Source organism: Hermetia illucens, chromosome 4 (genome assembly GCF_905115235.1).
Source record: "Hermetia illucens chromosome 4, iHerIll2.2.curated.20191125, whole genome shotgun sequence".
In the NCBI taxonomy this organism is placed as follows: Eukaryota; Metazoa; Arthropoda; class Insecta; order Diptera; family Stratiomyidae; genus Hermetia; species Hermetia illucens.
The window spans coordinates 124,109,347-124,137,022 of NC_051852.1; the positions used below are offsets into that span (position 1 = coordinate 124,109,347).

At 43.0% G+C, this 27,676-nt stretch overlaps 1 protein-coding gene across 4 annotated transcripts in view; it reads right to left on the bottom strand.

The window, feature by feature from the left end:
- The window catches only part of LOC119656024, a 260,457-nt gene that overhangs the window by 169,801 nt on the left and 62,980 nt on the right, over positions 1-27,676 (bottom strand). For all 4 annotated transcript variants that reach the window (XM_038062287.1, XM_038062286.1, XM_038062289.1 and 1 more), the window contains exon 2: positions 3,095-3,440. In XM_038062287.1, the coding sequence (XP_037918215.1) occupies positions 3,095-3,261 (167 nt within the window). In that variant the 5' untranslated portion in view covers positions 3,262-3,440. The remainder of the gene's footprint in view (positions 1-3,094; positions 3,441-27,676) is intronic.

Consider the following 27,676-nt stretch of genomic DNA (forward strand, 5'->3'; position numbering starts at 1 on the left):
AGTAGGGACGGAGCCCGTACACAGGCGATACGTTGGCTCCCATAGCTTACATAGAGATACCAATGATAACAGACTGCGGATTATTCAGTTAGCAGTATCGCACGAAATGGTTGTTGGAAGTACCTGGTTTGCGCGGAAAGCGATCCACAGGCATACGTGGGCCTCTCTAGACGGAACCACTTCCAACTAAATTGACCACGTGCTGATTGAACGCCGCAAACTCTTAGCCTTGATGAATGTCAGAACATATAGGGGGACCAATATAGACTCGGACCACTATCTCGTTGGCATGGTGATTCGAGCTCGAATTACGACACCACCTACAATGCCCTCTGACAGTCAGGTGAGAGCGAATACGGAAACCATCCACAACACAACCCTCCGCAACACCTATAAGAGGGAAATGGATGCCGCAATATCATGGATACGGCCACAAACATATTTGGCCCCAGCCGCAAAAGGAGTCGGAACGGCTGGTTTGACGATGAATGTAAGCTAGCAACGGAACGGAAGAATGCTGCATACCGAGTAATGTTCCATTCTCAAAGAACGCGGGCACGAGCAGAGACTTATCACGAACTCCGTCGAGCGGAGAAACGACTTCACAGACGGAAAAAGGAAGCCTGGGAGAACCAACAAGTTTATGAACTAGAAAAGTACAGGCAGCAACCGCACCAGGCGCGTAAGTTTTACCAGCAAGTCAGCAAGATGAGGCCTTATACACCCTGATGCTCACTCTGCCGAGACAAAGAGGGAAATCTGATTTCCGACAGAATGGGCATATTGGAGCGATGAGTTCAGCACTTTGATAAGTTACTGAACAATCAGAACATCGGCGAGTTGGATGTCCTGCCAACTGAAGGCGACGGACAAATACTGCCACCACCAAGTTTAGGAGAAACAGCCCGTGCAATTTATCGGCTTAAAAGTCATAAGTCGCCAGGAGCAGATGGAATTACAGCCGAATTAGTTAAACATGGAGGCGACCAGTTACACCGAGTGGCTCATCAACTTGTGCTCAAGGTATGGGACAGTGAATCAATGCCTGACGACTTTCAACGAGGCATTATCTGTTCCATACATAAAAAGGGAGATATGACGCAGCCCAGTAATTATAGAGGTATCACGTTTCTTAGTACCATCTATAAGATATTCTCCGCTATCTTGCTAGGCCGGATAGCCCCATACGCCCAGAACATCACTGCCCCATACCAAAGAGGATTCACTCCAGGCAAATCAGCAACAGGTTAGATTTTCTCTGTGCGGCAAGCGATGGAATATGGACACCAGTTACACCATCTGTTCATCGACTTTAAAGCCGTCTATGATAGCATAGCCAGGGTAAAACTGTACACGACCATGAGAGAATTCGGTATCCCGACGAAATTGATAAGACTGACTAGGCTGACCTTGACCAATGTGCGAGGCCAGATAAAAGCAGCAGGATCACTCTCAACACCATTCGACATCAATAACGGTCAACGACAAGGGGATGCCCTGTTAGGCTTCCTCCTTAACCTAGCCCTCCAAAAAGTGATCCGTGGTGCTGAGGTAAATGTAAGAGGTACGATCCTCTTTAAGTCCACCCAACTACTGGCCTATGCTGACGATATCGACATTATGGGAAGAACGGGCCGAGACGTACAAACTGCCTTCATCCAGATCGAGAGGCGGTCATTGGTGCGAGATCTTGGGCTGCACATCAATCAATGCAATTCAAAGTATATGGTGGCAACGTCAGCACCAAAAACCAACCAACTAACATCATACCGTACTGGTCAAACGGGAAGAATAAAGATAGGAGACTACAACCGTAGAGATCGTTGACAATTTCTCCTATCTAGGGTCGAAAATCGCAACCGATAACAGCTACGATGATGAAATCTGCGCACAGTTGTTGTCAGCCAACAGAGCCTATTTCAGCTTAGAAAAACTGTTCCACTCGAAATGTCTCACCATAGGGTCAAAGCTCTTACTGTACAAAACAATAATCTTGCTAGTCCTCATGTGTTCCTCAGAAACTTGGGTTCTTAGCAAGAAAAAATGTGAACACTTGGCCGCGTTCGAGAGAAGAATCCTCCGAAGAATTTTTGACCTACATGAGGATGAACGATTCCGTGGCCTACATAACGACTAAATCTATGAGCGATACCATGACCGTCAGGTTGTGGATAAAATCCGGCTCAATAGGTTACGGTGTGCGAGTCACTTATTCCGTATGGATGAGGATAATCCAGCCCCGAAAGTCTATAAGGGCAATATCTATGATAGAAAAAGAAAGCAAGGCAGAAACCGGCTGAGTTGGAGCGATGGCGTAGGTCAGAATGCTAGGGAACTTTTAGGGATATCGAATTGGTGGACCTCGGCGCAAAACCGGGATGTCTGGAGTTCCTTATTAAGACAGATCTAACCGGATACCATTTTTACGTTGTTCATTATGATGACGATTAAAATTAATTACGACCTCTCGAATATCCCACACGTCAAGAAGGCCTTAGGCCTTTAGATCACTACACACCTTTATCCGATTAACTAAACCCACCCCATAAAAGGGCGCAAAATTCTACTAGAAGCAGTTAATTACTTTCGGATTAATCTTTTGATCTGATGTTTCCCCACGGCACATGCAGGGACTATGCCTCAAAGAAAGACTGATCCTTCCACACTATATAGACACACATTTAAAATTGACGATTGTTTGAAATAATCCAATCAGCTCCTTCATGATTTCGACCGTTACGGGCTAAAATTCGTAGAAAAGTGTCTGTCAGATCCCAACCGTCAAATCAGGGAGAAAATTTTCCTCCCTAAATACTAACTCCCATAAACCTTAATCCAGGGGTGCACTCCCCCGCCCAATGCATTTGTCCTCCACCTTAAGAAAATAGCCTTGTCGCCCTTTCCAACCGAAACCCGCCCTCCCCCCTCTCACCTCCCGTACCTTCTAAGCCAAATTACATCATAAAAACGATTGATTTTTTTTTTTTAGTTTTCCTCCAAGTGCTGCACATGGCCGACATCTTAGCTCTAAGTGAAATTTTATTAGCTCCTTATATATAATATATTCGGCGAAAAAAGTACTATTAAAACTCACCTTTTAGGAGTAGGACTAGGCAAGGGTTGACTCCTCGATGGCGACCTTACAGGACTTGTTTGGCACGGGTCGAATAAATCAATGGGCGGCGTTCCACAGTCATCCCAAGACTCTTGTTGGATTTTTGGGGCTCGTGGACTAGCCGGCGGACTCCTCTGGATGCTCATTTCACTGATGTACCACACACAACGGCTGGACTTATTTCCCGCTAAATATACTGCACTCCAAATACTTTAATTCGGAACTTCATTTCACTCATTCCAGAATTTGTGTTTGCCGGTTTTTCGCTGCCATGCTCCGCAAGAGATTTCTAGATCCACCTCGGCCTGCAGCATACGGAATGAATCTGTAAAATATCGTAAATTTTATTACAAATAAGACGTTTATGATGAGTGTTTATGATATTTTAGGAGGATAATCTCAGCCCCATAAAATTGCGTAATGTATCTCTTGCTTGTTTGGCAGACCGTAAAACCGCCGTAATCTAATAATTCGACCCCCGTGGGGTAGAACGACCGCCAACATGAAGGCAATCTAATTATTCTGGTCTTTCAATTCGACTCCAATCATTAGCACGAGCCGGAGAATCTTTGCTTATCTATTTTTAAACAAAGATCCTGAACACAACGGTTTTCTTCGTCCAAATTGTAACAATAGAAAGAATAGAATAATTGCGTGTCGGCGGCAGTAGACAAGGAACCATTCCGACGGCAACCATGCGTGAACGAATAAATTTCTTTTGCATTAGGTATTTTATTGATTTCCACAGAAAACAAATATGTCAGAGCACGTCTGTGGGAGGTTTATATTCAGTAAATAGATTGCTGGATCTTTTTAACAATTCCAACTTCATAGCTACTTCTACATATGCATTGCTGGTTTTCTACTGGTCAGTTATCCCAAAGTGCAATGGACAATGCATAATTCAGTCTAAGTTGAACATTCGCAATTTAATTATTTAACGCGGAAATGCTGTTTTGATTGACGGTTTCTAGCACATTGCATTCAACCCCTAATTTGAAAATAACGCCTCGACATGCCAAGCGATATTAATTTCTAAATTTAACTTCCAAAGGTAATGCAACGGAAAATAGCGTTTTCCAAACGCAAACGTATTTTTGAAAGCCTTTAATTGTTCCCAGAATAGACATTTTTACGACTGCAACGAATGCATTGCATTCGTCTAGATATGAACATGGGCATAACATGGAAATTGAAATGAAAATTTCAGGAATGATTGCACTTTCAATTTTAAGAGCAAAAGCTTCAAAGTCGGTAGTACCTAAGGTCTAATAGCATGTTTGGATCAATTCTCATCTCGCTTCAATCCATTCTACCCTGACTTCCGAATTCTTTCAAATTAGCATTATTGGGTTTTTATGCACAAGAACTTCAGAGCTGGGAGGTCTTCTTTTCCTTTAGCCTTTGTCCTATTCACAAGTGCGGTCGGCTCATCGTGATCGGTTGCGCCATTTTGTTCTATCAAAGGACTCATCTGGATGCAATCGCGAGGCTTTTAAATCCCCATCGAACGGCGCAACAACCGGTATCCGGTCCAGGCCCGCCTTAATAAGGCATCCATACGGATTAAGTGACCCGGCCACCGTAACCTATTCTGCCGGATTTTATCCTTAACCTGGCAGAGTTAGCAATTCACCTTGCTAAGAACGCAAGTCTCCGAGGAATACATGAGGACTGACAAGATTATTGTCTTGTACAGTAAGAGCTTCGACCCTATGGTGAGACGTTTCGAGCGGAACAGTTTTTGTAAACTGAAATAGGCTCTGTAGGCTGACAACAACCGTGCGCGGATTTCATCATCGTAGCTGTTATCGGTTTTGATGTTCGACCCTAGATAGGAGAAATTATCGATGGTCTCAAAGTTGTAGTCTATCTTTATTCTTCCCGTTTCACCAGTGCAATTTAATGTTGTTGGTTCGTTGGTATTTGGTGCTGACGTTGCCACTATATATTTTGTCTTGCCTTCATTGATGTGCAGCCCAAAATGTCGCCCTGATGGCCGCCTGCTTGATCTGGATGAAGGCAGTTTGTACGTCTCGGGTCGTTCTTCATGTCGATATCGTCTGCATTGGCCAGTAGTTGGGAGAACTTAAAGAGGATCGTACCTCTTGCATTTACCTCAGCATCACGGATCACTTTCTCGAGCGCCAAGCTAAAGAGGACGCATGGTAGGGCATCCCCTAGTCGTAGACCCTTGTTGATGTCGAATAGTCTTGAGAGTGATCCTGTTGCTTTTATCTGGCCTTCACATTGATCAGGGTCAGCCCAGTCAGTCTTATCAATTTCGTTGGGATACCGAATTCTCTCATGGCCGTGTTCAGTTTTACTTTTTTAAAGTCGATGAATAGATGTTGTCCATATTCTAACAGTTTCTCCGTCGTTTGCCCAGAGAGAAAATCTGATCTGTTGCTGATTTTCCTAGAGCGAATTCTCTTTGGTATGGGTCACTGATGTTCTGAACGTATGGTACTCAGCAACGTTATACCTCTATAATTACTTCCCTGCATCATATCTCCCTTTTTATGTATGGGACAGATAATGCCTCGTTGCCAATCGTCAGGCATTGATTCGCTATCCCATACTTTGAGCACAAGTTGATGAACCACTTGGTGTAACTGGTCGCCACAATATTTAATCAATTCGGCGATTTATGATTTTTTAGCGGATGAATTGCACGGACTGTTGCTTCTATACTTGGGGGTGGCAATATTTGTCCGTCGTCTTCAGTTGGCAGGACCTCCAACTCGCCGATGTTCTGGTTGTTCAGTAGTTCATCAAAGTACTCAACCCATCGTTCCAATGTGCCCACTGTGTCGCAAACCAAATTTCCCTCCTTGTCTCGGCAGGATGAGCATCGAGGTGTATAAGGCTTCATCCTGCTGACTTGTTGGTAAAACTTTCGCGCCTGGTGCGGTTGCTCTCTGTACTTTTCGAGTTCACAGACTTGTTGGTTCTCCCAGGCTTCCTTTTTCCGTCTGTGAAGTCGCTTCTCCGCTCGACGGAGCTCGAGATAAGTCTCTGCGCGTGCCCGCGTTCTTTGAGAATGCAACATTACTCGGTATGCAGCATTCTTCCGCTCCATTGCTAGCTGACAGTCATCGTCAAACCAGCCGTTCAGACTGCTTTTGTGGCCGGAGCCAAGTATGTTTGTGGCGGTATCAATTATAACGTTCTTCAGGTGATTGTGAACATCATTTGTTGATGCTTCATCTCCAGGTCCTCTGTTGACTGCGGTTATTGTGGCATTCATTTCCCTCTTATAGGTGCCGCGGAGGGCTGTGTTGTGGATGGCTTCAGTGTTAACTCTCACCTGATTGTCAGAGGGGATTCTGAGTGGTGTTGTTATTCGAGCTCGTAGCACCATGCCAACGAGATAGTGACGCGAGTCTATATTGGCCCCCCTATATGTTCTGATATCCATCAAGGCTGAGAGGTGGCGGCGTTCAATCAACAAGTGGTATATTTGGTTGAAAGTGGTCTCGTCTGGAGACGCCCATGTATGTTTGTGTTTTGATTGATGATTTTGGTAGATCACTGTCGACTTTGGTGTTCAGACCCATCTGGGCAAATTAATTCCCGTCAGCTCGAATTACGTGACCATGCCATCGAAAACGCCTTTCTTGCAATTTTGGCACGATCGGACCAAACCCCTAATGATCGCGGATCTCCTCATTTCGGATGTGATCAATGCTTGTTTTGGCACTGATCTAATGCAACATCTTCATTTCCATTACTTCTAGCCGCCGTTCATTGTCTTTTATAGTCGACCAACACTTAGAATCATAAAGGGTGATATGGAGGACGACACTTTGGAATTTGATACCTTTGTTGATATGTCGTTCACAAAGAACAGTTTTTTTGAACGTCACTTCACCCAGGTGGCGCTAATGCATGAAGCAAATACATAATGTAACAGCGCATCTGGAGCTGATACGGTAAGCGAACGAACCACACGGTGGCGGTTCGAAAAATTCTAGTCAGGCGACGTAAACCTTCAAAGTGAGCCACATGGGCATCCAGGACCATCGATTGATAACGATGAACTGCGGTTGCTAGTCGAATCTGACACACAAACTATGAGAGACATTGCAGGAAAACTGGGCGTATGCTATTCGAAAGTTTCTCAGCACTTGCAACAACTTGGAAAGGTGAAAAAGGTCGACAAATGGGTTCCGCATGCCCTTACGGAGCAGAACATGGCGCTTCGAATAGAAATTTGCAGTTCTTTACTCTCCTGCAACAGAAGCGATCCCTTTTGGCACAGAATAGTGGCATGTGATGAAAAGTGGATATTATACGACAATCGTCGCCGATTAGCACAATGGCTAGATGCTGATGAGCCACCGAAGCATATGTCGGAACAGAGCCTCTCCGAAGAAGCTAATGGTGACTGTTTGGTGGTCTACAGCTGGAGTTATCCACTATTCTTTCTTGGTACCTGGAGAAACGATAAATGCACATAAATACTGTGTCCAACACGAGGAAATGCACCAAAAATTGAATATTTAACGGCAGAGATTAGTCAAATGGTGTGATACTCCTTCACGAGAATCCACGACCTCATGTATAAAAAACAATGGTTCAAAATTTGGACGAATTGCAGCATAAGACTCTGCCTCATCCACCATATTCACCGGACCTTTCGCCAACTGACTACCACTTTTTTAAGCATTTGGATCATTTTTGGTGGAAAAACAATTTAGGAATGAAGACACCATCAAAATTGCCTTCGTCGAGTTTATCAACACCCGAAAATTATACTTCTACGAAACTGGCATACATGCTCTTGTATCTCGCTGGGAGAAGTGTTTTGAATCGACTGGCACCTATTTTGATTAATTAAATAAATTTTTGTAAGCTTTACAGTCATTTCAAATTTTAGCACCAAATCGGCCATTTCATGTGCAACAACCAATAGTTCTCCATTGACTGATAGCATTGACTGGAGATATTTAAATCGCTCAGTTCTGAATAGGTTACTGTCATTAACAATGATTGTGCCTGTTTTATAGGGATCGCTTCCCAAAAGTTTAATTATATTCAAATTCAATCGAGACCGTGTTGCATGAGGTGTTCATTCCATACTTAGACAAGTTGCTCGAGATCATCTTTGCTAATGGACACTAGGAAAACATCATCTGTGTAAGTGAATAGGGCGCTGGACGTTGGACGTTTCGTGTGACAGTGTCAACAACAAGAACAAAGGGGAGTTGTGCAATGTCATTTGCTTAATGAATACCGACAGAACCACGAAGTAATCTTGATGCACATGTCACACTTCGAATTTTATTGTTCGGATCGGAATAGCGCAATTTGAGCAAGCGAAAGAGTTCCTCTGGTACTAGGTGTTGTCGTAGAGCAAACCAGATAAATTCGCATGACACACGGTCAAACGCTTTCTCCGGATCCAGAAATGAGATGTAAAGAAGGCAATGCTTCTCAAGGTGTTTCTCCATGAGCGTGCACTGCGTCAGTAATTCCGCAGTTCTTGGTTAACCCCGCTTGATTTTTCGGTATCGGCGACGAGCTTTTATAATACAATGTTAGTTATATTGGCCCAAAATTGGCTCCCGGGTCAGGACGACATCGTAACTTGTGATCGTCGTAAGCTTCCACCCAAACCTTTCTATTAGCTATCGAAAGCAGGGAACAATAGTCTATCAAACTGTAGAATTTGCTTTCCTTTCCTTTTTGCACCAAAGGATGTTTATCATTCGTTGTGTTCGTCCCGAGACTTTGAGTCGGATAGGCCTTTCCTGGAATTTCAGCAACAGTGAGCCTTTCCGACTATATGCGAGTAGTGCCTTTCCTCAACTATATCTTGAAGAGTCAAATCAATTAATTGATTAAACATTGTTTCATTTTAGTCGTTTTGATGAAGTCGATGCAGGTACTGATTAAGTACGGAGACAGTCAACTAACGTTGTAGTTCCCCGCCCTCAATTGTTTACCCCATTCGATATTATGATTTGATACAGAGGAGATGAAATTCTCTTATTGATGATATTCTCCTTCACTTTACCGCGAGAAATAACCCATCGGAAGGATCGGCTACTGTAAGTAGTATTGCTGTGTTATCACTTCCAATACTCCAAATGTTGAGGTAATAAGGGTTTCCCCTGTAGGACTTCTCTCATCATAATTCTAAAGTGAATCTCCAATCTGCATATAACGTGGGGAGCTCTACCCTCGTGCCTGATCATAGTCTACCCAGATGATCATTTCGGCTCTCTCTCAACGTACCATTAGTATTACAGCAAGCACCTTGGAAAAAGAGGTGGTGAAACCCAGTAGTCGCCCCCTAAAACAGACATAACAAAGCGCAAAGAGATGCATCCTAGGAAGAACGATAGGTATCATTAACCGTAATGATGCCTACCGCACTCTAATAAAGGAAGCTGCAGGAGGTTCTTCAAAATCCAATATCTGGAACGGTGAGAGACTTGGAGTTCCTTTCCCTGAGCATTCCGAAATGTGGCGGAGCAAGAATGAAGGTCACTCTGGCACAGAAAAGGACGGTTGGCTTAAACAAGTCACTCTTAATTTTACTTAGAACCAAAATTGATGAGTTGTCCGAAATTATTAAAAAAAAAGCACAACACGCACTAACAAATCAAGAATGTGGTGAGAAGCCACCAGGATGACATACAAGAAAAATAGAAAGAATTGAAAGAAAGCCCTAAAATTATTATTTTGACAATAATGCAGTTAACATATTGCATACCCATAGATAATAGGGCACAAAAAAACAAGGAACACCCAGCCATTCAAGAGGCCAAAGTGGCCGAGGAAGGTAATCAAAACTTTGGTAGGGGAGGGGGAATTGCGCACAGTGAGACCAGTCGAAAAAAAGTGACAATCAGACTGTGGTTGACGGTTGCGCCGTGAAAGAAGAAAACGAATTCAAAAAGAGGCTAACTGCCATCAAATGAACGTCAATTATGGAGTACAAAATACCAGGTACACCCACTGAAGAGAGCTGTCCATACCATGCAGTGCATCAAGACAGCATGAAACTCATCAACGCCGAAATGTTATACTTTCCCCAGTAGAAGATCCAACTGCTGGTAGTACCCTGCGGTGGGCATGTCACTAAACCAGAAGGGGAGTTATAGAACAATAGGTAGGATTGACCAAGAGGTTAATGAGCTTACCTATAGTGAGCGCGAATTAATCTCAAGCAAGCTATGAAGTGAAACAACAGGAACTGCTTGAAGCAATTCTATACAGAGGCCAATATAAACGAAATGGTTATATAATGGTTGTATAATATAAACTGTACGCGGCCATGAGAGAATTCGGTATCCCGACGAAATTAATAAGACTGACTAGGCTGACCCTGACCAATGTGCGAGGCCAGATAAAAGCAGCAGGATCACTCTCAAGACCATTCAACATCAACAACGGTCTAGGGTATGCCCTATCATGTGTTCTCTTTAACCTGGCCCTCGACAAAGTTATCCGTGATTCTGATGTAAATGCAAGAGGTACGATCCTCTGGGCTGGTCACTTAATCCGTATGGATGAGGATGATCCCACCCGGAAAGTCTATAAGGGCAATATCTATGGTAGAAAAACAAGACGAGGCAGACCCTGCCTAAGATGGAGCGATGGCGTAGGTCAGGACGCCAGACAGCTTTTAGGGATATCGATTTGGCGGACCTCGGCGCAAAACCGTGATGTCTGGAGTTGCTTATTAAGGCAGGCCTAGACCGGATACCGGTTGTTGCGCCGTTAATGATGATGATGATAATATACATATTATAGAACCTATGTTCCACTATCCTCAAAATCGTTTACAGTTTATAGAGATGCGTCCACAGCAACAAAATAACTATAGACGAGGTAGTAATACCCGTTCGAAATTTACATCAGGCTGAGAGATAACAAAGCAACGTACCTTGATGGTATTCCAGCTAGAGCCCTTAAACTAGCTGTTGAGTAGGAGCCGTATTTGTTAAATTGTTTGAGTCATGCCTTGTTGGGGGGATTTTGCCTCAGGTATTCAATTACCAGAACCTGGTATTTTTGTGAACCTGCCGTGAACAGAAATTCATTCTTAGTGGACACTAAGGGGAAAATGCTGTTGCGAGTAATCTGTAACAGATGGTATAGGAAGTCAATGAGCTTAGACAATTTAGCTTGGGTACAGCCATAAAACTGCGAGCTACCTTGGCTAAAAATGCAATACACGGAAAGGTAGTATTAGCAAGAATTGCGAAGAGATAACCCAGTAATCAATCAAATATGATATTATAGATGCTAAGCTGAATTCCATATAATGCTAGCAATACCCTTGCATTAAGGCACGGTCCTGGCAAATATGATGCCAAATGTCTGGAAATCACAATGCACCCGTAGGCTGCTGGGTTACTGAGCTCTAACTGGTCCACCGAGCCTCTGTTTGGAAAACTGCATTGTATACCAAATACAATAACTAAAGGATGAAGCTGGTTTACAAGAGGATCGCCTTAAGAGTGTGATGTGGTTTCTGATCTCTCTCTGACAGTACAGAACAGACAGAGTGATGCCAATCAACATTTTGCAATGAGATCAAGCGAAACTATGATGGGTTTGTTTTTTCCTCTGATCGAGACAAAAATGGGAGGAATGGTTCAGCAAGTGTTAACAACAGTAAGAACCGGCGGACAAAGGTCGAAAAGCTCGCATATTAACTTCCTAAATCAAAGTGTGGACGTTGAAATGACATGGTGAAAACTACTAAACAGCAAATTTGGCGCGGGGTAAGGCAGATGCCACAGATGCCAACATAGGCTGTATTGGCCAAAGCATGTCATCCATTGAAAATCCTACTTGGAGAAATGCTTGCATTCCAGAAATACTCAAGTGAAGTTAACCACATGATAAGGCGGGTTCAATCTATGCTGAATGAAGCAGAAGAGGTGGGAAGTCAGGGTAGTGAATATAGAAGATGGACGAAGGGAGAGTTAGCTAGAGCTAAGCTCCGCGAGGTAAACTGTACCATGATTCTACGGGGAAGTTTCGCACGTTGGCAACATGTGTTCTAACATCTTTTGAAGGTTACTACCTTCAAGAAAGAGGGTGAACCGATTTTAATAAAGTCTTGGTTTCACAGAAAGTCCTGTTAATGGGGCTCGTGCGCAAGAATTTATTAAAGGCCGCTTTGCTGCTGCTACTTGTATTCGGAGACATCATAATAGTTACTGAAAATCAAGGCCAAATCAGTAATAGGTGAACAAATTGTAGCCATAAAAAGAAAATTATATCTAAAACAGAGTGCAAAATGTCTTAAAAGGCTTGCCAGAATCATTTTTCTGTATTAGGAAATTTGGATCAAACTATAGAATATAAATATTTCCCATGAATCTAAAGGGATAATTGTTGGAAGTTAGTCTTTAATAGTGGCGTCCAGTGTAAGAAACGCAAAAACTTTTCAGTCTTATTCAGCAGCAAATTGGGAAAAGCAGTGGGCATTTAATATGCGTTAATGAAAGGTTCCATGGTTTTATTTTTTGTTCTGAACGCTAGATCAAATAAGGCCCTTTTCTGTTTTATTGACTTGGTATCTAGATTTGAGGGCAGCTTTCAAGCTATAAACGGAAGAGGCGATTCATTCGTAAGATGCCATCTAAACACTACAAGGCTGTTGAGCTACTTTTATAATACTATTATTGTTTCGATGAGGAAAATAAAGCGTCTTACCTACTTCAAATCATTAGAACTGTGGTACGCTGTACCACAACAAGAGAAAGAAACGGAATTTTAGGTGGTCGTCCCTATTTCCATTGTCGGGTGGTGGACTTTAGCTTAATGTTATCGTTCACTCTTAACTACGATTTGGAACCGTATAACGCATCCCCATTCGCAGACATCTACGGAGTGGATTACTTTTAAAGCAAGGCTAATAACTCTTCCCCCTCCCTCCCGCACATATGACCTGTAGGCCCCCTCTGCTATCGGCTTTAATAGTTTGGTCTGCAAATGCACCCTTAACCATTGCTGCACGCACACTTTTTGATACTTGTCTTAGAGAGATCAAGACCACTTGGTTCTGTATACGATACCAGATCCTGCAGTTCTTATGAAGAAATGGCGGAGGACACAAGAAATCGTAGGCCAGGTAAATACAGGAAAATCTGACATTTTACCTCTTGCCATTAATTTGGTGTGGTGAAATGTCTGCAGCTAGGAGCAGACTGCAACTTTAAGTTTTGTTGACTTCTATCAATCCTCCGTCTCCCCCCCCCAAAGCAGTAACAAGGTTGTGTTACGGTCGGTATATAACGAATTAACTGCTCACCGCCAAAAGTCGATCCCCTAATGATCGACCTACCTGAGAATTGCCGAACTTGGTATTTCTTGGTATTGGGGGTTAAGCCAGTTGGAATCCTTTTCCAATTAACTTTGAGACCATAACTGCTGAGGCATGAGAGGGCGCGTTGTCGTGATGAAAAAGGACTTTTTTCTGCGCTAATCGTGGCCGTTTTTCTTGCAGCTCCGTTTTCAATAACGATGAATAATAGGCATTTTCTATATAGTCGATAGGGACCTTGCGATATCCATAATCTTTTTCCCCCTTGATAACCCATTGTTTAGATTGTTCCTTAGTCCCCAGGAGTATAGATCCAAGTCTTATCTAATTCTTCTAGAACAAATTCAAACCGTTCTTGCAACACTTCACACGATTTCATTTTTGGTCAAGCTTGAGCAATCGCCGCACCCATCTTACGGCTAGCTTTTCCATGTCCAAATGTGTATGCAAAATATTATGTACCCGCCCGAGAATTTTGAAATCACTAATAAACTGTTCTAATGAAGCTGCAAACCCACCACAATGTTTATCTAGCATCACTTTAGTCTCCTGAGGCGTTTCATCTTTCATCAAGTAATGTTTTATCACCACACGAAATTCCTTTTCGTCAATTTTTTCAAAATCACTCGACTTCCTCGATTGAAACGAATGCCAAATAGAAAGAAATAGACCAATTTGACAGAAACTACGTGTGTGCTCTTCCAAAATATGCAACTAACTAAGTATGATCTCGTTACGCGCCGGCAGAGTCATCTCTCTGATTTTGCACGGAATTTTTAAACGACCCTCAAAATTCCCGCCTTCATGTTCGCGAGGAACTAACTTAATCACCTCCCTACCCACCAGTCCTGCTACGGGAAGCGTGGATGTAGGCCCTAGTGCGGAACACAATAAAGCGCTATCCAATACACGTGTTACGCTTCTTGTGTGCCACCTATCAAAGAGGCTATGCTCAACGTCGGGTTCACTGGAGTTACAAGTTTGTCCCTACCGCCTGTAGTGAAGTGCCATAGATCCTAAAGTCAAGCTTTCCATTGAAGTGAAGACACGCGAATTCGGGTTTTGAATTGGATCCGCGGGAAATCGAAGATCAGATGAGAGGGGTTGGAGGGAATGAAATGAGAATAGGAAACTCGAGATGATCTAGTCATGCGGAAAGTGGAAGATTTAAATGAAGAGCTGTCCTAAGTCACCAACTGAGCCTGCTGCCTCCATTATATATCTTTTAAACGAAAAATGTTGTTGCAAAATAGGTATGCATCCCTTCCTTCCCTTCCTCACCAATCCATATGCCTACTCTCAGAAGCCTGTAGAACGTTTAAGAACTAGTTCTTAAACTAACTATTTCTAAATTTGATCCCTTCCAAGTATGTACTATCACTGCAAGGCCTTTTGAAACCACCGCATTTCAGCATTGGTGAACACATTTCTTTACTATCTTTCTTTATATGAAACTTTATAATTAAGCTCTTTTGACTTACTAAAGGGACCCGGAAAAGCAGTATTACGCTCTGGACATTTCTCAATTACCGAAAGTCTGACTATAATCTCATTTTAACAAAAACAACGGCCCTAAACTGGTCGCCATTAAAAATCTCATATTTCTGAATATCACCAGGAAGTCTTGAAAAATATATCATCGCAGACCTTTCTCCAGCAAAACTCTTGATTAATGAAAATACTTGGGAACTTTCTCCCGGGGCATCAAAGGAGGAATCCCGGAACGCACAAACATCCAGAACTAACTTCCACCAAGTCATTTGGCGGCAAATTGACCCCCGGCGAATAGAAAAAATAAACACTTCTCCGCTTGAAAAATGGCTGGCCAGAGATCCTTGTATATAATACATAAGCGTGTACATAATCCCTTATTACAAATGATTTCTATTAGCGCGAGAAATTGAATTTGTGTCAGCATTTAACTCGGAAAGCAGAAAAGTCGGAGCGGAAAAAATCTGCTTTCGTTAACGCACAATGATGCCTCGTCAGAATGGCTTTGAATGGAAAAAAATTTAATGAGAGAAAGTTTTTCAAGGAGAAAGGATTACGGGCCATGACTGCTTTCCTTTTTATAAGGTTGGACGGCCGATCTAACAATGAATGATTGTCTGACATTGTTTGTAAATTGTGGGCATAATATAGGAGGAAATAAATGGGGATAACTAACAAACAACTGTTGAATGGAAAGGCTATAAGGGATCAATTTTCCTAGTAAAGTGATTCACTTAGTTAACTGGATTATGATACTGAAATGGGTCTCATTGTAGAGTGAGGAAGAGAAATGGTAGGTAGAAATTACATGATGAACAAATCTATTTTGCAATAATTTGGAATCACTTTTAATTATGTGATTCGTTTTCTTTTTAACTGAAAATCTATACAAAGCTTAAGGTAAACTATAAACCTTAAGTATCATCATCATCAACGGCGCAACAACCGGTACCCGGTCTAGGCCTGCCTTAATAAGAAACGCCAGACATCCCGGTTTTGCGCCGAGGTCCACCAATTCGATATCCCTAAAAGCTGTCTGGCGTCCTGGCCTACGCCATTACTCCATCTTAGGCAGGGTCTGCCTCGTCTTCTTTTGCAACCATAGATATTGCCCTTATAGACTTTCCGCGTGGGATCATCCTCATCCATACGGATTAAGTGACCCGCCCGCCGTAACCTATTGAGTCGGATTTTATTCACAACCTGACGGTCATGATATCGCTCATAGATTTCGTCATTGTGTAGGCTTGAAATTGTATGGTGAAAAAAAATCATTGCGCATGTTCAACCTTGTTGCTGAGCAAGAAAAATTCCGCGCATTTGCCCAAAATTCTTCTGTATCGTTCATCCGTTTCCGGTTTGTAACATTTGCATTCTCCATTCGCGACTTCGGTGCCATTTCCTGCTTGCGTCTCCATTCCGGATATTCTCGTTTTTCTTTACCATGGAGGCGGTTAATCCGGGAATTGGCTGTGAGGAGTTATTCTCCCGAATCGCTTCTTTAGTCTTCTCGTTGCGTCATTCAATCCCGTCAATTTATAGAAATCTAAGTGTAATTATGCGGTGTTTCCAACGATTAATTATTTGAAATAATAAAAAATTTGTTGTTTTTTTTAATGGTGTAGATATTTATTCTTGCAAATAGCAGTATTTCGGGAACCACTTGTTCCCTTCATCAGTGCTAACAAGTCCTTCTACACCGATAGCTCAAAAACTGGACGATTGCAGATTATGTCTAGATTCAATACGTTGGAGCTACCCTGAATACCTTATCACTGTAGTGTGAAGGGAAAGGAAATGAAGTAGCAACGGCTAACGCAGCTATCAAAAACTAGAAACAAACTGTCCATAAGAACAAATGACAGAACCAGAACGCAGACATAGCAAATTTTCCTGTCAGAACCGAATAAGCACAATGCAAAGTTAATCCTGTCGGAACGCAAAGACTTCCAGAAGCATTCTGGTAATTTTGACTGTCCATATAGTAATTCGCTTGGTGAGCATACGCTCATAATTGGAATTTTACATGATAATAAATGTAGGTGTAAGAGCTTGTAATGAGGAAATGGAAATTATTTCCTATGTAAGGGTTCCAGCTATAGATATCCTATTTTGGCACTGACGTACTCCAGTCACAGGGAGTAGCATCATCTCCACTAACAGACGAAGGTAACAAGTCCAACGGGCCCCACCACATACTAACAACACATATTTTTAGAGTCTTGTTTCGGGCATCTGCGGCATTGCGAGGGAAGAGCATGTATTTTAAAGGAAGCGGTCATCCATTACTATTTTATTGTAATTTACCAACTTTGTCTTTAAGTCCTGAAAGAAAGAAAACAAGCACTCACAATCTTGGTTACCATAGCCTATCCCCTAGGATAGCCTGATCGTATGGCTTTTTACGACAATTAGGTAGCAGACTTAGCAGACGCTCCTTCAACGGTACTTCCTCCATTCTTGTTCCATTCCCATACTAATTCCTCATTAACAATTTTTCCTTCTCACTAACGTTTTCCTGCCTCTTTATGTAAACGATTTCAAATTATTTCATGCTCAATTATGATAGACATTAAAAGGAATCTGTGAACGATTGCATGAGATCCTTCAGATAGGTTAAGGCCTGGAGAATTTCAGGTTGACAGTTAACATTGATAACATTTCACGACAAATCGATCAACGGGACAATTTTTTCAGTCATCAAGTCGAGGAAAAGAAAACGAGGCAGACCCTGCCTGAGATGGAGCGGTGGTGTAGGTTAGGACGCCAGACAGCTTTCAGGGATATCAAATTGGTGGACCTTGGCGCAAAACCGGAGTGTCTGAAGTTCCTTATTAAGGCAGGCCTCTATTCATTCTCGCCTGAAATGTTACCCTTGGGAAGAGTTTGAAGACATTATCCTTTAGCTCCACCACCAATTTCGACACCTCCCAGGTATTCCGAATAGTTTAGTTTAGTTTAGTTTACTGGGGGAGGCGCAGCACCGAGCACTCAGGCCATTGTTAGGCTTATTGTATTGTTTCCGTAAATCACCTATTCAATGGCTTCCTACCTACGGCGTTCGCAGGCTTAAGCGAATCTGAGAACATTCTCCGGAAGCAGAGAATGTGCAGATTCTTCATTGAAGAAAACCTTACCAGGGTGTATTCGTCTGAGATCTGAGGAGCCCGGCAGCTGCATAAAAAGTGCAGGGCCGCCACCTCCTTCTCCTTATATTGGCTGCATATAGCGGAAAATACCACCCCAAGCTTTTCTATATGGTAGTTTAAGAAGCAGTGTCCCGTTAAAAGCTCTACTAGGGTTTTCATGTCCTACTTCTTAAGGGACAACAAAAATGCCGCTCTGGCGACCCCAGGTTCTTTCACAAGGATTTTCGCCTGCCGGCAAGAGTTTAAATTTCTCCATTCGGCTGCGTGAATTCTTGCAATTTCGCCCTTCAGAGTTGACTTGACAGTGGATGGCCGGATTATAAAACCTAGTTCTGGCCCCACGATTGTGAATCCAGACCTTCAGCGAACCTCTATCAGCCCCCCCCTTACCAGCGTTTTTTAAGTGCCCCGGCACCCACATCAGAAATGTTTCTTTTATATATAATATGGTCGTCATTTTTCCGAGGGGTCAGGCCAGTTCCATAATCGGATTCCCCGAGTCGGTGAAGAGTATTAAGTCTGTAATCCCAAAAGACTCATAGCCATATATCGACCATTCCTCTCTTCTGATAATTACGACAGTGTCTGTTTTTCAAAGATGAATCTGGAAACTATATGATCGGCCGACATCAGAGCTACCGGATGTAACCGTGTGATTGACCGCCTTTCAACGCTCCAATGGTATCGAGTCTATATGCATCATTGGCTGCTTTCTGTTTAATCTCCAAGTGAATGGGGTAGATTTACGATAGCTTGAAGTGCCGCAGTCGGCGTAGTACTCATTGCTCAAGAAATACATAGGCAACAAAGCCTCTAAATCTACATTAGAAGTTTCCAGCTGCTAGCAAAGTTCAGTCTTCGCCACCAGTCGATGCACACAAACATCAAAATGGGTTTTATTATTGATGTATATATCCAATGTATCCATTTTGGTGAAAGTCCCCAGGTCCTACCTATCGCATTCCTACAGCACCACAGAAATCTGCAGGATTTCAGATGTTGTTCCTGGATATGGTGCTTCCGAGTTGAAATGTACTCCTAAATACTTGACTGTTTGTGCCAGCTGAATTTGCGCCACTACTAAGCTGGGTAGCGTATAGTGGCGTTCCTAGTGAACATAACTAGTCCAGTCTTCCTAGCTTTCACCGCAAATCCATTGCGGAGGCAGCAATTGTGGATTTCATGCAGAGTTGCATTCAAGCGGTCACATACTGTGTCCGCAAACTTGCCGGTAATTATTACAGCTAGGTCGTCTGCAAATGCTTGCGTGAAGCCTTTTTTCCTCCAAGAGCCATAGCAGGGTATCCATTACCGAGAGCCATAACAGCGGAGAGAGAATCCCACCCTGTGAGCAAACCCTAAGACATCCTGCCTCAATAGACTTCTGACCGATCAATATATGAATTTTTCTCCACTCTAGCATGTGAAGGATCCAACTGATTAACAGCGGTTCGATTCCATGCTGACTTGCCGCATCACAAATTGCCGCGAATGAGGCACCTTGGATGTCCATGAATGCAGCTAAGGCGTATTTTTTTCGGACATCGCCTTTTCAATTTTTGCCGAGGGTTCATGGAATGCTGTCTTCGTGGATTTGTCTTTCAGGTAGGCATGTTGCCTATGGAGAACTGGCCACTTTGGAACGTGTATATCCCCTATGAACCGATCTACTAATCTTTCTAGACCTTTTAGTAGAAAGGATGTTAGACTAATCGGTCGGAAGCTTTTTGCGCTAGTGTAGGTAGGTTTCCCTGATTTTGGAATAAATAACACATCATGCTTTCTGTGTACCCCGCGTTCAGTAAACGTAAATAACGCAGCTTTGGGTACGTTCTTTAACCAGAATCCACATCAGCTTTGAGGTTGCCTCAAGAGAGTTAGCCTCTTCGCAAAAGCGTCTCCATGATGATCGTTTGGCCGATTGTATGCTCTTCTTTAGAGCGTTCTGTGCCTCTTTATAGCGATTCCAGTTTAGGGCTGAATCACACTTCAGAACATGATTGAGGAGCATCCTTGTCGTTCTCCTCTGTTTTGCCAAATTTGAGTTCCACCATGGTGTTTTACACTTCTTTTACATCTTGATTGGACAGCTTTCTTCGAAAGTTTATCTCATGCTAGTTGTGATCATCTGCGTGATAGGGGAAATATGCAGAGCACCATAGTATATCTTTATCTTCTTGTTGACTTTTTATGGTTAGTTTAGCCGATGTGGTGTCGCCATCACATAGGTTTCTAACCAAATAAGCTTGGAAATCTTTTGAGACTACCATGCAAGAGTGGGGTTGATTACTTCTATTGGCATACAACAGGTCAGCATACTGGAAGTTTAGGCCCCTGAGTGTCCCACCAACAGCCCACGGTTCTTGTATGAAGTATATAAATGTATTCCGAATCACTTCGCCGGTCAATGGAACACTTACACACTTTAAAGTTCGCAATAAAAGTTTTGAATAAGCCTTTCAGACGAGATAATTTCTCCGCGGAAGAAATTCATCGAGCTTCACTCAACTCTGCCAAAATACAAACTAAATTAAAATTTTTGGCACAATTCGGCAACATGACTTATCATCGACTTTTCAGTTTCAACTTTAGCTTTAATATTTGAAGTTTATCAGCAATGAATATCGTGCAAAATAATTTAAATTATGACTTTAATCCCTTTGACATGTAATATTACATCTGGTTAAATCCTACATACCTCCGACGTAACTCAAGTTAAGCTGGCGTCTCAAAAAAGAACTGTCCCGATCCAACGGCAAAGCCATCGATTCAGAAGGGGGTGCAGGAAACAAGAATTGAAACAGGTTAACAATAAAATGGAGCTTCTCTGCCAGTCAGAAACGCACCAATATTAAAGGGCATTGCGTGAAACCAACAGCCACTATATACATTTTTAGAGATGACAAACTCTCTTTTACTCTACGTAATACCACGACAAGTAGGATCAAAAGTGTCGGATAGGAAGAACAGAAGGGCAACAGACAGTTTAGCGGGCTTTGACGCTGCTCTCAAGAAAAGAACATTTATTTTTCTATGTCTATTTCGATTTGATAGTATTTTAAAGTTTGGAAATGGAGGCAAAGTAGTGTGCAGAAAATATGACTATCATTTGCAACATGTCTCGAATGGCTGCTGAATTAAAGATCAAAGAGCCAGTTTGGGATAAATCGACTCTAAATGGATAACATTATGTAGACCTACATACTCTCCATAGTCAACATAACATGCGGACATGATAGTTTGTTTGTTCTCTTTCAGTTATAAAAATATTTCATATAGCGTACTCTCAGATGCACCATCTATTTTAATTATTTCCCATCGAACCAAACTTCACCCCTCCATATGAGCAACATTTGTTTACTTTGTGATTTACAAGAAGCAACAGACATAACCACTCCATCTGTACTTACAAGAAATAACAAACTTTACTGCCACGAAACCATCCTGTACCATCACCACCTACTCATCAAGGACGCTTGTAATAGCAGGAACGACACAAACTAAATTTATGGCCAAATTGTAAGCTGGCAACAAAATAAGCATGCTCGGTTTCCAATTACAAATTTCCCAGTCTTCGGCTACGCGTTATCCAACACTGTCAATGAGAAATTGTCAAAGCCGACAACAAAACCCCCGACATGGAACTCCAAAATTTCTCCCACTTCCACCATCTTCACGAGCTAGGCTCGGTCATGCCTGTATCTTTCCAGCAAATAACTTGGCAGATGTTCACTCGAAAGACTAACATATCAGACGAGACTCCAAGCATATCCTTTATTGCATTATGAAGCTGTTGTTATGTTCCATGTGATATTAATTAGCATATTTGTGCCATTGCTATTGTCAATTCTCTCCATGCCTTGCAAATGTTATTGGGGTAATAACATTCTTGTTCTTGCCAGAGAGTGGGTGACAGCCCCATTTCGCATTTTACACATAGCTGGGCTCAGCTCGGAGTAGCATTACGAAATGAAACGTTTTCTCGTACGGGTTGAAGTCCTTTCCAACCTTTATCCACATCAATCATGCATGTCACTGGCAGACATTGAAGAAAATACTCTTTGAAGCGCACCAACAATTTTGGAATGGTCTGAGCTCTTGCTACTTTGTGTTTTTCGGTTAGTAACCCGATTCCTCCGATTAGGGGGCAACTATGTGCGTAGCGTAGGCTTGAGCCCAATTGGAATGTTCAACATGGCAATCAACAGGTATTACTATGACTTTAGAGGCTTCCTCCCAATATAATGGCCTTAATGAGGTCGTCCCCTTCCGAACTATGAAGTATCGATTCGGTGTCTGTTACCAATATCCCAAGGCTGTGCGTAATTTTACCCAGTGTTGAATATCTTGGAGAGTTCCCAGACAGGATTGCTAAAAATACTTTGATGTCATTAATATGTATGTGCCGAGGTAGATTACTCCTGAGAGAGTATAATTTGCCAATCGGGAAGCAATGAAGGAGAATGGGGTGGTATTATCGGAAACATTGGCCTAATGAAGAGCTAACGTTCAAGAGGCTTTATTAATTTATAATGAACTTAAATTTCCAATATTAATTACTAACGCGATTACAGGCCTAATAAGGAGAATGAATGGAAGGAATTTCATTAACGTTTTCTTTCTCTCCCGTTGTTGCTAAATACTCTCTAATGTATCTGCGGATGTTGGAATTTTGTGAAACATGTTAATTAATTTTAACGTATTAATGAGCCCGAAGCCCATCAATTGGTTATCAACGAAATTACTGAAATGATTAAGAATCAGCGAAGATGAGAGCTTAAGGAAAAAGTCTACTGGGGAGCGGACTTCTCATCAGACGCAGAAGAGAACCACATGAGAAACCCAATCTGCGGGTAACACAAAATTCAAAACTCTCGATAACAATTGCCAATATTATGCAATGTAGTAGAATGAGAAAAGACCTTGATGCTCATTCGATTAAATAAAGCAGATAAAGGTAATGTCATTACCATCATGAGACTATCCTTTCTTGGATCCTTTATCTCCTTCCACTTGAAACTACATGTTAGGCATTTTTCAATTCCCTCTACCTGTGGTTTTAAGCTTGCAGTATTTTCAGGTCCAGTCACTGTGGATTTGACTAAAGGGCATGGAGACGAAAAAGTCACTAATATTTGAAATTAATAAACAGTCCTCGACCTTAGCAGCCATTCTGCGCGCCGTTGAAGCTTCTGCTTTGGTACCGAAGTCGAGTGGATTCCCTCTATCGGGAGCTTCTTCTGCATCTACTGTACCTTCAGCTGTGTGTACTTCTCCTTCTGCCAAGGATGACCATACCAAGCCCACCGATCCAGCATAATGACTGAATTCCGCCGAAAACGTGAACCTCAATACGTGAACCGCAATTCGTTATCTACGTATTCCCGGTGGCTTAGGAATTCGTTAGACGAGACTTTGACTTCCGAAAAGGCGCTTCCTGCTGTGGCTGACAGTGTAGCCTGAGCCTCATCTTAGGAGTCTATGCACCAGGCCTCTCAATCTGAGTTGATTTCGTCTGGAATGCCTTCCTATATCAGGGTTGCTTCCGCGCCTACAACGGGATAATATTCGGAGCCTCCTCAGCAAGTCACGAATCGGAACACAGCCACCCCACTTTTTGACATCGCTCCTGTCCCCAACGAAGCTCCACTTCCAGCCGCTGCCATATATCCTGGCACTTCATCCACCCATACCAGTGGCCCCAAACTAAAGGTGGCGTCCCTACCTAAACAGCTCCTTATCTCCAGGCTAGCATTCGCTACTTCTACGGACGATTTTCTGGAGTATATAAAGAGAAAAGTTTGTTTACTTTCTCCTCTGTTCTGCGTTAAACTGACAAAAGACAACAATACCGACCAGGTAATTGCATCTTTCAAGATGACTTATCCACACGAAGTTGACATCCTCGCCAACCCTTCTTTCTAGCTTGAAGGCAAGCCAAGCCATGCAAGCGCCCCAATTCGCGGGGAAATTTCAGGGCAACCCGCTTGCCTCACCGAGCTATATAACTAGATCCATGTTCACTGTCCGTCTGTTTTATCAGAACGTTAGGGGTTTAAGAACCAAGCTGGGGGCGTTCAATTTATCCGCGCAGGCTCAGCAACACTATGCTATCTGAATCTCCGAAACCTGACTGGGCAATGCCATATTATACTCCGAGCTCCCCGAAGGGTACCCCACTTTCCGCTGTGACAGGGACCGGGATGCATCTCGCAAGTCCACCGGCAGTGGGGTCCTAATGGCAATAAAAGATGCACTCAACGCCGAACTCGTCTTCTCCTCCTCTGCCTTTCTTTTTGATTGTGTTGCTCTTCGTGTCTCCCCGGCCAACTTCCTCCCGTTTATATGTCTCCTATGCTTGCCCTTCTCACCTGTATAGAGAATTTTTTGACAGTTTGTCTGAACTCCTTACTGTCAGATTCCCTTCCTCCCTCCTCCCCTGAATTTCAATACCACCAGAAACTCTTTGGACCTCACCCTCGATCTCTTCCTTTGCAACCTTCCCGGGCGCCACCTCTCTTTATTTCCGTGCATATCCCCGTATGTCAAAACTGACGCTCACCACCCCGCGCTTGAATTTGAAGCGGAGCTCCCTCGTTCAAAACCCAAAACCAAGTGTAAATCCACTAACTTCAACTTCCGCAAAGCCAATTTTGACGGTCCGAACTTAGCTTTAGCGTCTTTCAACTGGGTATATATATTAAGCAACTCAACGTGTGATCAAGCTCTAAACACCTTTTACAATACCATGCCGGATCTCCTCTCCTGATGTGTCCCTTCTTCCCCTCTCTTCCTACGTTCGTACCTAACTTGGTTCACAATGGAAATTCTTATTAACATTCGCTTGAAACATACACTGCCAAAGAAGTTTCGGGCTTCTAAGAATAATACCGACCTTGCTCACTTTAAGGCTATACGCTCTACTGTGAAGTCAATGGTCAGAAAAGCGCGTAAAAGGTACTTATTGAGCGTTAAAGCCACCCTTGCCCGCGGTAACTTAAAACCCTTTTGGTCTCACGCTCGCAATTCTCGTAATCCTATTCAATCTCTCCCTTCTTCTATCAGTTTCGCTGGCAGTGGGGCCAACTTCCCACAACAATCCTGCGACTTCTTTGCACCTACTTCTCTTCAGTGTTTTCTTCCTCGAGCCCTCCACCCTCTATACCTCCCATAACTGCAGACTGCTCCGAATCTCTGGCCATTCCTCTCCTTACGCCTTCCTTGGTTGACTTTCTCATTGGTAATCTTGACACAGAAGAACTAGTCCCGGGACTACACTCCTAACTTACTTTTGCTTCAACACCGATGACACGTTCACCCGGAGAGAATGCCTGCCCATTGCCTTAACCGAACAGCTGTCGACAGAAACCGGCCATCGACAAACACGGCAATTGACAACCGCAACATAACCAGCCGTAATTCGTAATAATTTGCTGTGGAAGTCATCCCCAATAATTTTATCATGAAAAATTCCAGTGAATCAAAAAAATCAAATCCCCCTTTAGCAACATGGAATGCTACAAAGCGAGTAAAGTTTTCAGCATTTGGGAAAAGAAGCGATCGGAAGAAGGGTGCGATTGAAAGTGATCATCACCTCCAAATGAAGTGAACCGTCATGCTGACTTTCTCGAAAGGGAGGAAAATGAAGGCTCATAAGACAGTTGCCGGAAGGAGATCTTATGTTGAAACTTCCGGACCACAACCACGAATTCCCAAATCGAACTGAAAAATTGTTAAGAGCGGAAGCAGTCTTAAGGGTTAAAAGAAAGGAAATTACGAAATAATGCCAAGGATATAGCGGAGATGACTACGAAGGACGAGGTTTCTCGAGACTTTTAAGGAGTTCTCCCTAATTGGACTTCAGGAACCAGTGGTAAGCACACTACGGAAAACCAATGGTATTACAAAGACCGGGATACCCTGCCAGCTAAAAAAGCACGTAAACTGTTAGCAGCAAAGAGGGTGAAAATAGGAATCAATTTATATGTTGCCTTAGGGAGCAAATGATGCTGAATGAAAAAGCGAGGGGATTCATAAAGGCCAGAACAAAAGAAATCCACATATGCAGCTACTATGCTTGTTCTACGACGGTCCTGTACTCTGTTATTTAACTTAAGGGGTCCGAAAAGCATAACAAGAGATTTTAATGCGTAGGCCATTGAGTGGAGCAGTCGAACAACGAATGGCAAGGATGAGTTCTGCTCGAAGGTATTCACAGAGCCGGACGCAGTATTTCCGATCGTTGGGCTCCCATACACTTTCGAAGGAGAAGGTTTAGAGGGTTATATAGGGCCTAAAATAGTTAAATGTCACGTTAGCCGGAAGAGACACTTAGCGTATTAATGAATACTATACCCTTTGTGACCGCCATACAACTTGCACGGAAATCAAAGGTGTTGTCGAGTTGGTGGACAACTCGGTTGGATGGTGAAGGGATGATGAACAGAGACTCGTTTCCGCGGTGCTAGAGCCTGACAAGCATAGATGACCAGTCCCTGGCTTACCAATGAAATTGTTACCACTCTGTTTCCTAACAAAGCCAGAAGTTTGGACGGCATTTCTAGCGAAGTTCTGAATCTAGGCATAGATGCTCCACCAATGAGGTCAGGATTGCACCTCACTCAAGCTTGGACAGATACAATCGAAATTTAATTTTTATTTTTGTTTAAGAGTTTTATCATATTTGGCCTATATTTTACCGGAGGCAGTAAGTCGATCTCAGTAATTTTTTTTGCCGGGGCAAGGCTAGTTGAAAACGGACGGTCGCCTGATACCCAGGCAGACAAGGTAAGTAATCGTCCAAATTGCAGCCCATGATCGGGCCAATAGAAAGTACTTTGGGAAGTCATAAATCTGTTCCTCCGATACAAAAGTTGTTCCCTGCTCCAATGTGAATTCTGGAAAGATTCGCACTAACGACTTATTACTAAACTAGTTATGCTCACTAGGAAGGTTAGGTGGCCCCCCCCCCAATCACTTGGAAGGAAACATTCTTGATGAGGGTGCCGGGGCACTCTAACATCGCTGGTAATGAGGAGGCTGACAGACTGGCTAGCCGAGGATCTGTATCCACAATGGTGGGACCAGAACCAGCTCTTGGAATCCGACCATTTACTATGAAGTCTACTCTGAAGGGTGAAATTGCAAGGATACACGCAGCCGAGTGAAGAAATTTGGACTCTTGCCGGCATTTTTGTTGTCCCTTAAGAAGTGGGATACGAAAACTCTAGTAGGGCTTTTAACAGGACACTGCTCCTTAAACTACCATATGGAAAAGATTGGGGTAGTGGTTTCGGCTATGTGCAAACAATCTGAGGAGGAGGAGCGGGCCTTCACTTTTTATGCAGCTGCCCGGCATCCTCAGATATTAGACGAAGACACCTTGGTAAGGTTTTCTTCAATGAAGAATCTGCACACTCCTTGCCTCTGGAGAATGTTCTCAGATTCGCTAAAGCCTGCGAACAACGTAGGCGGGAAGCCATTGAGTAGGGGGATAGTACAAGGAGCCTAACAATGGCCTGAGTGCTTGGAGCTGCGACTCCCCCCAGTAAACGAATTTAACTATCTAATTTGTTACTAAAATACGTTATTATAGAATCCCAAAAGAATTCATACTGAGAAATATAA